A 14,566-nucleotide genomic window follows, 5' to 3' on the forward strand; every position below is an offset into this window, starting at 1 on the left:
AGGATGCTGCCTCTGGAAACAAGAAATGTCTGCCTCAAAGTACATTAGGAAGGTATGAAGTTAGCTGTGATGTAACTCCAGGAGGATCAGATACATTCTGCAAGCTTGATTCCCATTTTAATTAATTTGTAAAAACACAAATTGTGACCTGTGTACCATTCAGCTACATTTTACATAAACATAAATTTTCTTTTCTCCTGCTTGGGAGTAGTCCTTTGAAAAGAACAGTCAAATTGAAACAGGAAGTCAGTAGGAAGCTCGAAGCATCTTTAAGACAAAGGCTGTGTATTCAGCCTGCTGGCAGCTTTGATTAAGGATGGAGAATTGTCTGGTGGCTGCAGCTGTCACAGAACAAGTAATTATTTAAAAGGCTTAATTGCTTTCTTGACTGGAGAAGTCAAGGCATCCTGTGGCAGCCAGTTCTGAGGCAGTGTGAGGAGTGTGGTTAGGTTTTTGAAGAGGGGAGCTATGAAGGAGGAACATTGTGGCTTTCACTCTCAATTCCCTCAGACCAAGGGTAGGGGATGCAACCGCTAATCCTGATGATAAATCTGCTCCATGGTGCAGGGCCTTCTCAGTATGCCTCCCACTTTGTGATAGGAGTAAACAATAAACCCTTGACCTGGCATCTAATTCAGGTAAAGCACCCATAATTTTGGGCCAACTTATTTCTCAAATATTAAGCTGGAAATAACTCTGTAGATTTATCCAGGGGGGCAGTGACATCATATATACAGGTATGTATGCATATATATATGTATCTACTTATTGTGCATTTTATATGTGCTATTGTATAAGCTTAATAAAGGTACGAGGCAGTTCAGTGACACAAGAAATGCTGAGGCCACATTTGAAACAGGACTGTGGGTGCAAATGACATGAGGGAGGCTCTAGGCTCTGCTGAGAATTGTTGTTAGTCTGAGTTTGAATTTTCATCTAGTTCCAATCTTGCTGAGCCCCATGACCTTGAACAGGTTGTCTAACTCCTCTGAGCCTCCTGTTAGATGGCTCAGTGCTTTAGCACTCCAAGTTTTAGTTACTATAATATAACAAAAATGATTTAAAAAAAAAAAAAAACAAAACAGCATTTGGTCCTTATTGGGCACCCTACCACTGAGCAAAAGAAAGACCTGCTTCTAGCTGAGCAAGTCCATGTTGGCCTTGTTTGCCAATTTCTGGAAGATTCTCTGCATGTCTAGAAAAGAGGCCAGTAGAACAGTCTTTGCCCTTGATAGGAGTTCTGAGGCTGAGCAGAACTTCCTGTGAGATACAGGGCTTCATTACCCTGTCAGAATCCCAAAGGTGTCTCCTTCCTTTGTTTTTCTGTGTCTATACTCCAGATTTCAGATCCTGATCTTTGCAACCACTGAGTATTCTGTATTAAGGCATCGTACAGGGCAGAGAAGCTTGTGCCCAAGTTTTGTTAGGGCCATGGTGCTCTCCCCATCTCTGCTTGTTCCAGCACAATAGCCAAGGGCCGTGGGCATGCAAAACCCGTGGTCACATAGAGCTTGGGAATGTGCGCCCTTGCACAGGGCTTGGCAGCCTCAGGCTCTGTGGTTGGTGAGAGGTGAGGGAACTGGTGGGATGGTTTTTCATCCCTCAGGCAAGAACTGTGCCCATGGGCAAATAACATGACTTCTGTGAATAGTCGTCCAGCTGCAGACTGCTCAGCTGTGGTATATAAATAGCCCGCATCCACTCAGCAGCACTAGGTGGGATAGAACAGGAACCTGGAGAGCAGGCTTAAGGCTCGGCTGCTCTAGCAGCTGGGCCTGGAGAAGTGTGCAGATGACGGAGGTCTGAGGTTTTGTTTGAAATGAATTTGGTGCTCAGTTTTCTTCTTGGAAGTTCAAAAATGATGAGAATCATGAATATTATTAATATTATAATTATAAAAACCACCTAATGTATGCAAAGTATTTTTTATGTATCTGAAACTTTTCTGAGCATGTGCTAGCTGTCTCCTCTCCTCTCCTTTTTTTTTTTTTTTTTAACTCAAGAATCCTAAAAGAATATCCTCATATCATAGATGAGGAAATTGAAGTCAGGAGAAGTTAAATAACTTGTATGAATTTGCCATGTTAATAGTCTGGCAAAGCTAGGACTTAAAGTATGGCCACCTGTCTCCATACCAATGGCTCCCAGACTCTTGCACCTTTTTGTTTCTGAAGAGTTTGATTCTACCCCAAGAATGCCCCTAAAGCCAGCCAATTTCCAGCTTAAGAAGAGAGTCATCCTAAGAACTAATTAACATTAGACAGCAGCCACATGTACGATGCTTGAGTCCTTTCCAAACATTCTTGTTTACTTTTGTAACCTCCACCTTTTGTCAGCTGTAAAGAAGACACTACTTCCCCACAATGCACATGGCTATCAGACTCTCAACCTTCATGGCATACATCATGATCCTTGGCATTTAAGGACTGTCTTGGAGATACAGTAACTTGACCTGAGCAGGAATCGTAGATGCTCTTGAACATGTCCTTTAAGCTCAGAGCCATAGAGACTCCATCTCTGTGACTAGACCTTGCCTTCTCCCATGTGACAATGCCCCACTCCCAGCAGCAAAAATCTAAGATTCTCAAATTTTAGTCAGGTCAAGTGTTCCATTCCTGCTGTGTGTGTTTTTCCCAAGTGGTCCAGTCGTGTGTGGTGGCTTCGATGGCTGTCCTCTGGAAGAGAAGGGAGCTTTCGATGGAGGCCTAGAGGAAGCATGGTCCCAGGGCATCATGTAAGCCCAGAAGCTCCCATGGTTGGCATCTTAGAGCCTTAATTTGCCCCATCCATTGCCTTCATGGACTTTAGTTTGAAACACAACTCTCAACCAGGGGTGACTTTGCTCCAGGGGACACATAAAAGAAAGAGAGAGCTTATAGCATGTGGAATCTGGTGTGTAGAAACCACGGGTACTGCTGCATACCCTACCTGTGTGTAACGATCTCCACAACAAGGAGTGTCCCAGCTGTACCTGCATACTTGTTTCTTACAACAGGATTCACAGTAGGCCCAGGAATGGCTCCTTGACAGATGACTTGGTAGAGAAAATGTGGTTCACATATGCAATAGGCTGGTGTTCAGCCATGAAGTGAATGGAATCTTGTTATTCGTGGCAATGGGGATGGAACTAGAGGGCATCACGGTGAGGGATAAACCCGACATAGAAAGACAGACATTGCATGCTTGCTTCTACTCCTTGGTGGTAGGTTAAATAATGATCTCATAGAAGAAGGGAGAATGGTGGAATTAGAGGCTAGGAAAGTAGCAAGGAAGGGGGTAGAGAAGAAAAGGTTAGCAGGTCGCAAAATGCAATTAGAGGAAGAATTAGCTCCAGTGTCTTGCAGAACAATAGTGTAACCACAGTCTACAATCATTCATTATATATTTCAAAGCAACTGGGGCAGAAACATTCCAAACTCAAGCAAATGACTAGTGTTGGAAAGGAGGAAATACTAATTATATATTTTATACATGTATGAATTGCCAGACTGCACCCTCTAAAATACTCACATATACTAGGTCTTAATTAGAAATTTCAAGAAAGAATCATTCAGCCCCAAATTTTGGTTGTGGGTGTGCAGAGAAACTGCTGTCAGCCACTTTCTGGCATGAGGAGAATCTGGTCCTTTGTGCCCCTGCCCTGCCACTGACAGCACCACCAGTATCCATCCCTCAAGCTGAGGATGGAGAGAAGTGAGTCCTGCTTCCAGGTCACCTTGTACACACGGCACAGGAAGCCTCTCTCAGCCTCTGATGTATAGATCGAGTCCCAGCACAGGTGAGACATGTTAGAGCAACACCTCGAAATTTTCTATTTAAAGACAAGAAAGATCGGGCTGCTTTTAAGTTGGGTTGTGTGCATGCCATGCACTGGATTTGGACACTCCTAAAGCCACTGTAGTATTTATTCTGCAGAACAGCTCTTCTTTAGGCTTAGTGAATCAGGGTGCCCTGCCTCCCACCCTCATCATTGCCTGAGTTCAGAATGAGGAGTAGGATCTAAAGTCACGAAGCCAGATGGAGTCTAGAACCTAACTGGGGTTCTGCAGATCCTAGACTCGATTTCACACATTTCATATTACACTCACTTCCCCCTCCCTCTCTCTCTCTAAAAGAAAGCTATGATGAAGGCAAAGAAGGGAGATGAAAACAAGTCCTAAATAATCTTTTCTCCTTTTAATTAAAAGGGTAGCTTTTTTTATACTCCACACACCATGGAAAGTCTATATTAGTACACGGGGGTGTGGGTGCGTTGGTCATAATTGGTTTTTTTTTTTTAATAGTTCTCCAGGCACATTTATTATCCATTATCTTATCTGATCTCCTCAACCGTCCCGAGAGGCTGTTGGAGAACCAATGTCTACATTTTTTTATTTGAGAAGTTGGACCTGGAAGGGAGTAGATGTGGCCAAAAGCACTTGGCTAGGCTAGTCCACCCAAAGTGCTTCCCATGGCTTCCAGGGTTCCCCGTGGCTGCTGTGGGGGTCTAGGACTGTCTCTACTCACAAGACACTGTGAGCTCTGCTGAACTCTGACTCACTAAGGGTTAAGCCACATAAACTTTTTTATGAGTGGTAACCATTTAAAGGGCCTTGTAAAAAAGGCCCCTCACTATGTTGCCTGCTTTCCCCTGGAAATGGGGGTGTTCGAAGGGAGGAGGGTTTGGGGAGGTGCAGAGGGGGAGATAAGCATCTAGGACCCCATCATCCCAAAGGCTTCTCTGTGAGTTGGGGATAGTTATGGAAGTTTCCAGGCGAGTATGTAGAGAAATGACGTGTAGAGAAATTTCCTCCAAGGAAAGGAGCCTGATTAGAAGCTGAGAAGTGTGACCCGAGACACCAAATTCTTTTAAAAAAATGTTTTTATGCTGCTGCTTATTAAATTTTTTGTAGATTCGTTTTTCATGTGTTGATGCGTGAGAGTGTTCTGCCTACATGTATGTATATGCACAGTGTGTGTGCCGGGTACCTGAGGAGGAGTGAAAAGCACACCAGGTCCCCTGGAACTGGAGTTAGAGGTATTGTGATCCACCGTGTGGGCACTGGTAACTAAATCTGGATCGTCCACAAGAGCAACAGGTGTTCTCGCCTGCTGAGCCCCAGTTCTTGTTGTGAACTTGTGAACGTCTAAGATCTGGACATAAACAGTGTCAGGTGATTCTTCTTAGGCTTTGAGTTTGGAGATATGCCCATTGTATGGCTGGGACAAGCGAGGCTCAGGGCGCTTTGGGCCAGATAGATACAGAGGTCAGCATCATGTACAGTGAGCAGAGGAACTAGAGTTTCTCCTCAACTCAGAAGAGAGGGTCCAGCCCCTGTACCACCTGCCTTCTCTTAGGAAGTAGAGGACAAATCCCTGAATTGGGAACAAGGGAGGTGCTTACTGGATCCAGCAGGTTTTGTGCCCACCACAGCCATTTTGAATCAGCCCTGCAGGGGAGCCCTGGGGATCAATGCTAGGAGGACTCGCTCTGCCAGCCTCTGAGGCTGCCGGACTGTTCTCTTCAGCAGGGCTGGGCTCTGAGCTGCAACCCTTTCGGGGTTAAAAAGTAACCTTTCCACTGCTTGTGGGTGAGCTAATGCTGCCAAGGAAGAAACCCAGCCTTGAGCAAACAAACGCCAGGGCTGGGCTCTGTCCCTCCCCAGCTGCCTTCTGAGTCTCACAGACTTTCTTCTGCCTTAAAGCCCCTGAAGGATGAATTAGCAGAGGGGTATTGGAGAAAATGTGCCCCCCCCCCTCCCGTGTGAAAGGAAGGCTTGATCTGAGTAGTTTTCTTTCTCGCAAGGTGAGAATGAGACAGGCTTCTGAAAGGGGGGTTGAGAATCAGTTTTACCTTTTAAGATTGAGAAATGTAGTCTCAGGGTTGGTTTGAGTCCAGGTTATACACAGAGGTAGCCATTTTTCTCACAGTGGTTTCTTTTAACTGTGTCTGACCTTGTGCCAAGTGCCACAAATGTAGACCGGCGTTTGATCTCTAACCAGTGTCCAGGCTAGATGTGACCATCTGCATTTTTACATACAGGAACTGAGGAGGGCTAAGAGATGTTGAGTAACCCGTGTGTGAGTTCACACTCAGGCTAGCAAGTGGGGGAGCCACAAGGAATCCCAGCTCCCCTGGCTTCAAAGCCCTCCTGTAGGTGCCAGGACAGAGACTCCAGCTCTCCTGTGCACCCTCCCAAGCTTCTCTATCTCAATTGTCTTGGTTGTTTTTACTCTGGCTTGCTTTCTTCACTTTCCACTCATGCCTGGCACACGCTAATGTGTTCATCAAGCATCAGTGATCATGAGAGGTCAACAATTACAAGTGGTGTCTGGCCCAGTTCAACCCCGAAGTGCTGCTCTGTACTCAGGACCCGTAGTTGGTACTCAGCTCAGTGAATGTATGGGTGTAGTATATGCTTTCTCAAGGTTATATATATTTTCTTGATACGTTTTCACACAGAACCAACTAGAGGAGCTGAAGTGTGTAGTTAGGTGTGTGTGTCCGTGTGTGTGTGTGTGTGTGTGTCTGTATGGAATATTTTGAGGGGAAGGACCATTCTGTTGACATGGTAACACCTGAGGATGGAAAGATTCCTCCAAATAGGACAAAAACAAAACAAAATAAAACCCACAAAAACTAAAAAACAAACAAAAAACCCCCATCCATGACCTGTGGCTATCCACACTGCATCATTTTATAAAGATGGAGGGGAAGTGCTTCTCCACCTCTGGGCTAAGATGAAGTGTGAGGGAGGTGAGCCTGTGAATAGACTCACTAAGCTTCAGAAGAAGCCTTCCCCCACCCGCATGACTGCACACACACCTGGGCTCTAACTTGCAGTGTGGGGGCTGTCCAGTTTAAGAGTAAGCACATCATAAATGTTATGGATTTTTTTTTCTGAAATGTAAAATTTTTACATTGTTCCAATGTTCCGTACTGGCTCTCGATGAAAACTGTTTCCCTGGGTCCCAAGGCTTCGAAGCCAAGGAACTTGTCTTGAGGATGATTTCAAAGCCTGTTGGATCCTCCAGGTCTCTATCAGAAGAGATGCTAGCTGTAATGTTTTAGCAGAACACAAAAATCTTAGTTTTTCGTACTAGAAAGATGAAGTGTCTGCCATAGAAATCAAAGGATTACTAATCTTAGCCCAGAGCCAAAAAGCTTAAGGAGTTCTACTTAGATTGGATGGAGGCTCTCAGTTGAACAGTTGACCCCACGGAGAACGGGACACTGAGGAAATGTTCCTCGTCCCTAAGTGCAGAGGCTACTTGTGTGGGGACTCACAACGTTGTCTCACAGGGGCTAGGTCTGAGATTTCACTGATCGAAATTCCACCTCAAATAAGACCTCTCTGGTATTTTCACTTTTGTGAAGCACTTGGATGCTGGCCAGGCTTGCCCTGCAAGCAGGCATTGTGTTTTCCTCCCGGCTTCGTTTCTGATCAGAGATTATTCATTTATGAATGGGTGGCTGTAAAAACTTGCCTCATGCATATGAAAATTGAACCTGGAAAATTTTAATTGCCATGAGTTTTGCTTTTGCTGAAAGGGCTGTGGCAATGGGTGGAAGGGCACGTTCCTTTTTTCCTTTCTTTCTTTTTGTCTTTCTTTCTTTCCCAAATGAACTCCATGTTCTCCACTCTCCAGTGACATTTGTCTACGAGGCATAGACTTAAGGACTGTTTGATCCCTTGCAGATCATGATTCTGGAAGGAAGTGGTGTAATGAATCTCAACCCAGCCAACAACCTCCTTCACCAGCAGCCAGCCTGGACGGACAGCTACCCCACATGCAATGGTAAGGCCTCTCCTCTCCTGATCTTCCTTTGTTTCCAACTTGACACTTGGAAAACAGAGGCTTTATTCATGGAGGGTTACATGGAGGCTAAGAACAACTCACTCTCTCTCTCTCTGTCTCTCTGTCTCTGTCTCTGTCTCTGTCTCTGTCTCTGTCTCTGTCTCTCTCTGTTTGTCTCCTGATCATTGAACCCAATGTCTTGCCTAATCATAGACCCTACAACTGATCTATACATTCTCATAGGAGGAACCTTTTAATGTTGAAGGGCTCTGTGGGCTTCCAGAGCTCTATGTCAAAGCCCATTTGTGACAGACCACCATCTTCTTCCAAAATGAAAAGATCTGGGTTGGTAAAAGCTGTTCAATGAGATATCCCAAGGGATGGGAGACTCCTTGTTGAAGCTTTCAAGTAGTGTTTCATTAGGATATCAAGACAAGTGCACACATGTGTATTTAAAACAGAGAGAGAGAGAGAGAGAGAGAGAGAGAGAGAGAGAGAGAGAGAGAGAGAGAGAGAGAGAGAGAGAGAGAGAGAAGAGAGAGAGAGAAGAGAGATTGCTTGTTTACTATCACTTCCCAGTTTAAGGAAGTGATTGATCAGGAAACCAGGTGTTGTCTTCTAGTGCTTTACTCTGGAACATACAGACTCAAAGTAGGAGGACCTGGTGACAAAACTTGTAGGTAATGTTTGGTGATCCAGCCTGTGGCTCACAGTGAAAGCTGAATCCGGGGCCCCTGCTTCACTGTGAAGGCATTCAGTGTAGCCAGGCTGCTGGCACTCAGTGTGCTCCTCACCTGCTGCTAATTTCCCCTCCAGAGCTGCTGCTGCTCACCTTTACCTTACCACACAGATGTGTCCTGTCAGAGAGAAGAGCTTGAGAAGCAAGAGTGAGGATAACGATAGGGTGACATTCTCTGCTGAGTGGCCAGCCGGTCCACGTGGCACTCCTCTTTTAACTTGGAATCCCAGCCAAGCATGGCAGGAAGCGTGAATGGGTGGCCTTCCTGTTTTAGATTACTTGTCTCCTCAAACTGCTGTTCTTTCTGGACAGTTACATATTTGTGGCAGACCTTGAACTTGCTGTGGGGAACTAGGAAAAAAAAAATCTAAAGAGAGCAGGAAGTCTTGGCATGCCCCAGGCATTGTCTCACTGTTGGCTTTAGAGAAAACTGGAACAGTAGATTCAGCAGGGACTACAATTCAGACGTCACTTTTATTTCTTTAACTCTGGAGGTCCCAAAGAAGTCCCTGGTCTTTATCAAGACTGAAGGGGAGAAGACAATTGAATGGGAGAGTACAGCACCCTCTGGGTTTTCAGTTTTCCTGACAAGAGGGACACTGATGATCCTCTGCCTGAGGAGGGAGGCATCTTCTCCCAGCCAACTTCAGGCAAGTTTCTATCTCTCCTCTCTCGGGTTTGTACAGAATATCAGAAACAGTAATTAGGTTCACATTGAGTGCACAGGAGATGGGATCCCAGCCCTGCCACAGATAGCAGTGGGATTGTTTTAGGAATAGAGGCCACCAGCCAACAACAACAACAACAGTTCTCATCTTTAAATAGTGTCACATGTGAGGTACAATAATAATAAGGACTTGGAAACATCCACTATAAACTTTGTATTTTATTGTTTCTATGTCCCCAAAGTATAGACTATGCTTTCCCATCCTTACCCCCCTTGTCCTGTCACTGTACCCTGTAGGAGAGGCTGTGGGGATGCTTTTGCTATTTTTCTTGTAAATACATTTTCCTCACAGAACACTGTCCCCTGATCATGGCTTGGCTGTGGCTGCTGGAATTTGGAGTAGCTGTGAGTACTCATAGGAGACCAAATTTGGGTCAACTGTGTACAGTTCTCTTAAGTGAGCACAAGGTAGCCATGTGCAGAGACCATTAACATGTATCATGTTCATCAGTTTACCCACCGGAATGCACTTCGCATCTTCATCCAAATCACCTCACAGTGCAGATCTATATTCCTGCACTATTTGCTCTTCAGCTGAAATGGAATCATATTGATTATGTAGTGAGCTTCCACTATGGCTCCAGTGGAGTTTTTATGGATATATGAAGATGAATAAGATTGGAGTCCATGACCTTGGACATACAGTTTGTAAAGGAGAACAAGCCAGGACTCAGAGATCTATAAAGATAAGCAAGGCATGACAGGTGCCGTGGATAGAAATCACAAGCTCGATTCCTGGAGGTTCAGGTCTCAAGGTAAGTTAGGGAAATGGTGGTGGCTCTGAGTTCAAAGGAAAGGGAGCCAGGAGCTCAGCAGCAGTAAAGGGGAGGGTAGAAAGGGACCTGGGGCCAGACAGCACAGAAAAAAACCACAGAGGACATAGGTCACTTCAAAAGCAGTTAGCAAAGTGCTCTGGTGCCTGCCTGGCATGGCAGTTCTGTATCTTATTTCAGGGGATAGTGGGACACTACTGAAGGAAACTGAGTGGCAGCTGGGTGTTGGAGCAGCGATAGCCATCAGCCAGGGGTGAATGGATGGCGTCACCTCAGAGAAGAGCAAAGCTGTCAGAGAAAAAGAAGCTTAATTTAAGGCCCCACTTCTGGTTAAAAATAATCTGTATTTGATGAAGTTCAGCTTTTGTCTCTGTCTCTCTGTCTCCCTGTCTCTCTGACTCTCTCTCTCTCTCTCTCTCTCTCTGTGTGTGTGTAAGAGGTTAAAAAAGAGTGGTAGAGAAGAACTATCTTCAGCCCTCTGCATCCCAGGTTTCCATACCTACAGACTCAACTAAATCCTAATTTAAAAAAAAATGCATCTAGGGGCTGGAGAGATTGCCTACCACTAAAGTGCTTGCTGGGCAAATATAAGAATCTGAGTTCAGAGTATTTGAGAGCCAGGCAGATGTGGTAGTTTGCATCTGTAATTCCAGCACTGGAAGGCAGATAGATGGATCACAGTATCGCTCTGGCCAGCCAGTCTAACCAAATCAGTGAGCGCCTGGTTCAGTGAGCAAACCGTGTCTCAAAACAACAAGATGGAGAGCTATGCTAAACACCAGAAGGTGACTTCTGGTCCCCATACACCCACTTAATACACATGAACATACACTTGTGTATACACAAATACACACACACACACACATATACACACACTGAATCTGAACTGAGCAAATACAAAATCTTCTCTTGTCATCATTTTCTAAACAGTCTAGCAGTAACTATGTACAGAGCATTTACATTGTTGTGGGGCTTGTAGTTACTCTAGAGATTTTAAAATGCAGTGGGAAATATGTAGGTTATATGCAAATATGGCATTATATAAGGGATGCTTTTGGTATTCATGAGATGTTCTGACAAAGTTAATGTATTTGCATGAGTACAGTCATCTAGAAAGTAGATGAAACTATAACCAATTCTTTCATGTTGGTGCTTCTTTGAGGGTAGCATAGAGTGAGCTCAGAGTACTTCAGATATCATGTGCTATCTAGTATTCAGAGATGGACACCACACTAGGAAGAATATGAAAATGCCCTACCACAACTGGGTAAAAACCCCACATGCTAGGAGCCTGCCATCCAGAGCACATTCTGTATTCAGCTCCCGTGCTGATGCTCACAGGACAGGGGCTATGGTTGAGGTCCCCATGACATTACCCACAGCCATGCTTCTTGTGTCTGAGACCCCTCAGAAGCAAGCAGGGGCCACTCACAGGGTCATGCCCTATTTTGCAGTTTCCAGTGGTTTTTTTGGAGGCCAGTGGCATGAAATCCACCCTCAGTACTGGACCAAATACCAGGTGTGGGAATGGCTGCAGCACCTCCTGGACACCAACCAGCTGGACGCTAGCTGCATCCCTTTCCAGGAGTTCGACATCAGTGGAGAACACCTGTGCAGCATGAGTCTGCAGGAGTTCACAAGGGCAGCAGGCTCAGCTGGGCAGCTGCTCTACAGCAACCTACAGCATCTCAAGTGGAACGGTGAGTCATGCCTGGGAAGAGCAGGGGTTTCACAGCAGGCAGGGCTCCTTCTCAGGAGTGACAACTCCAAATGACTGTTTCCCAGAACAGGGAAGTAGCAGAGAGAGGAGAGGAGAGGTATAAAGCCTAGGGTATGGTATGTGTCTAATTCCTTAGAAACATTCATGGAACTCTTCTTGTGGGTACCTTCAGTCTTCATTTCCAGAGAGACAGAACTAGCTGAGTTATCTACAGGGTATGTGTCACAGTAAGACAAGATTTTCATATATATATGTATATATATATATATTTTTTTTTTGTCCTGTTATATTGAGATCAGGTTGGACTTTGCAGTTCTATAGCTGGCCTCAAATTCTCTCTGTCACTCAGACTGCCCCTAAACTCAAAATTCTCTTTAATTATCCTTCCAAGTTCTAGGATTACAAGAATGAACTAGCACCCCAGACCCAGGTTCTTAAAATAGAAGTCCAGAGTATTTAAGAAGGCCACTGAAACTAGATCTGTGTATGTGGAGGGGAGAAGGCTAGCCCCTCCTCTCCCTGTTTCCTTTACTGCATAGAATAGGGGCTAGAGAGGTGGCTCAGCAGTTAAAAGCATGCACTGCTCTTGCAGAGTTGGTTCTCCACACCCATTTTAGGGGTCTTACAAGCTCCTATAACTTCAGTTTCAGAGTATCCAATGCTTATGACGAGCCATACTGCACATACCTACAAGTGCACATACCTACACACAGAGGCATACACATGAGGACATGCACAATACAAAAAAAATTAAAAAAATGTATATTTAAAAATAGATCTATAATAAAAATATTTCTGGATACACACAGGGTGTTTCTGCATTGATTTCTGGAATAGTTCCTAAAACCTCAAGGCTTTCTCCTCAGGTCTCACCCTCACACAGAGGCCACCTTGCAAATTGTCTATGGTGACAGTGTATACATGCACACACACACACACACACACACACACACACACACACAGAGACAGAGGCAGAAAGAGAGTGTTGACCCATTGGAAAGTGTGTTTATGTCTCAGCAAAGCTTGTGTTTGACAAGTGACTAGGGCTCAGTAAATGTGAGCTCTAGAGCCGTGTGGACAGCCTGCCATCAGCTGGGAGTGTGGCAGTGACGCTGGCAGCCACCATGCCATTTTGGATGACCTCATCTGGCACCCTGGCATTCTCTTCTTTTCACTCACCTCATGGTGGTGGTTACTCATTTTTGTTTTTTCTAGAATCAAACAAAACAAGGCTCTATTATTTAAATAACCCTCAGGAATCTTTGCAACAAGCAGACATATATTTGAAGAATTAGAAGTACCACCTCTAATTATGTCTACTCCTGGGAAGCTTTGTTCTGACTGAAACCTGAGGCAGGGAGGCCTGGGAGGTGTGGTGGCCATCTTTGGCCCTCTATTACTTGTTTGTCTTGCTGTTCTTACCTGTGAGTGCAAAATGGTAGGAGTTTCCAGTCTGGGCTTCTTGTTTGAATTTCTATACAAATTCTATTAATTGACATTTGTTATGGATATGTTTACACTGTGAACTGATTTTTATAGAAAAATGCTGTGCCCATTTTAAAGATGGGAGAACTGAAGGTCAGAAATATGAACTATCGAACTATCGGTAATTCCTGTGGGGGAAGAAAATCACTATAGACTCACTTACTTGTGTGCCTTTATACATCATAGTCAAGAGGAGTTACAAACAAAGATGAGGTTATGTGGCAGGAACCATGTGTGTGAGTGCTGAAGGCACAGGTAAAGGAACACCCATGGTATTTCATCCAGATGCGTCCTATAGATGAATCTAATAAAGGTGGGGTCGACTGAGTTTAAGATCAAAGACTTAAGTGCTAGAGAAGTTAAAATGCCTTTCTGTGTATCCTCACTCCCATTTCAGATGATGTCTTAGTGTGAGAAAGTACCATAGGGTTCATATAAGGAACTCTACCCTCTTCAATCCCCTGAATTTACAGAAGAGACAGAGACTAGAGTAGCAAATGCGTTACAACTCCAAGTATTGGAGAAGACGGCCTTCTGGTTTACGACATTCTTTACTTCTACCACCCAAAGATCCCACTGGAGCAGATGCCCCACACTACTGGTTTTCTTGGATCAGAGATGGTCCCAGGCTTTGATGTGCTGAGACTCGCCAGGGAGACTTCCACGGGCCAACAAGGAAGGCAGCAAGATGGCAGAAGCTCTTCAAAGCAGCCAGCTCTGTCCTTATTGAAGTGTCAGGTTTTAACTTCCACTGACTTTGCCATCTGTCCTTCACAGGCCAATGCAGCAGTGACCTTTTCCAGTCCGCACACAATGTCATTGTCAAGACTGAACAAACCGGTGAGTGCTGAGAGGCTGAGGGAGCCAGCTCAGCCAGGTAGAGCCCTGGGGAGAGTCAGGGGGAGGGAGAACAGGAGACTGTGGCAGAAGAGGAATCCATGGAGGTGTCTTTCCTGCCTCCAGTGGGCCACTCCGCTGTAGGCCTCTTTCTTGACCTTGGGACCACCAATTCAGTCTAGTGTGTGTGCTGAGCTGTCCTGCTGCCAGCAGCAACTTGTGCCTGTCTGCCAGTCATAGCACCAGCCAGATCCAAGGCCAGTAGCCGGGTAAACACAGATTTTAAGGTGGTCTTCCTTTCCAGAAAGAGTAAGGCTCAGGTCAGAAAATTAAGGGAAAAGAAGAGAGTCTTTGTTCTCCTACCTCTGTGGGAGTGAGCTTCACAGGGAGGGAGCTGCTGTCTTGATGGTGTAGCAGCATAGTGCCTGGGCCCAAGTGAGCTTCCACAGGGACGTTTAAAGGTGGCTAGAGAGGTCAATCTCCATCTTGAGGCCATTTCTACTTGA

The 14,566-nt window shown here is 45.1% G+C and overlaps 1 protein-coding gene across 4 annotated transcripts in view; it reads left to right on the forward strand.

Moving 5' to 3' along the window:
* Positions 1-14,566, forward strand: part of Ehf (ETS homologous factor) — a 40,016-nt gene that overhangs the window by 11,917 nt on the left and 13,533 nt on the right. For all 4 annotated transcript variants that reach the window (XM_085834616.1, XM_021156032.2, XM_085834614.1 and 1 more), the window contains exons 2-4: positions 7,680-7,779; positions 11,473-11,718; positions 14,001-14,063. In XM_085834616.1, coding sequence (XP_085690742.1) covers positions 7,683-7,779; positions 11,473-11,718; positions 14,001-14,063 — 406 coding nt within the window. In that variant the 5' untranslated portion in view covers positions 7,680-7,682. The remainder of the gene's footprint in view (positions 1-7,679; positions 7,780-11,472; positions 11,719-14,000; positions 14,064-14,566) is intronic.

This window comes from Mus caroli, unplaced genomic scaffold (genome assembly GCF_978045245.1).
Source record: "Mus caroli unplaced genomic scaffold, Mus_caroli_1 scaffold_2, whole genome shotgun sequence".
Classification (NCBI taxonomy): domain Eukaryota; kingdom Metazoa; phylum Chordata; class Mammalia; order Rodentia; family Muridae; genus Mus; species Mus caroli.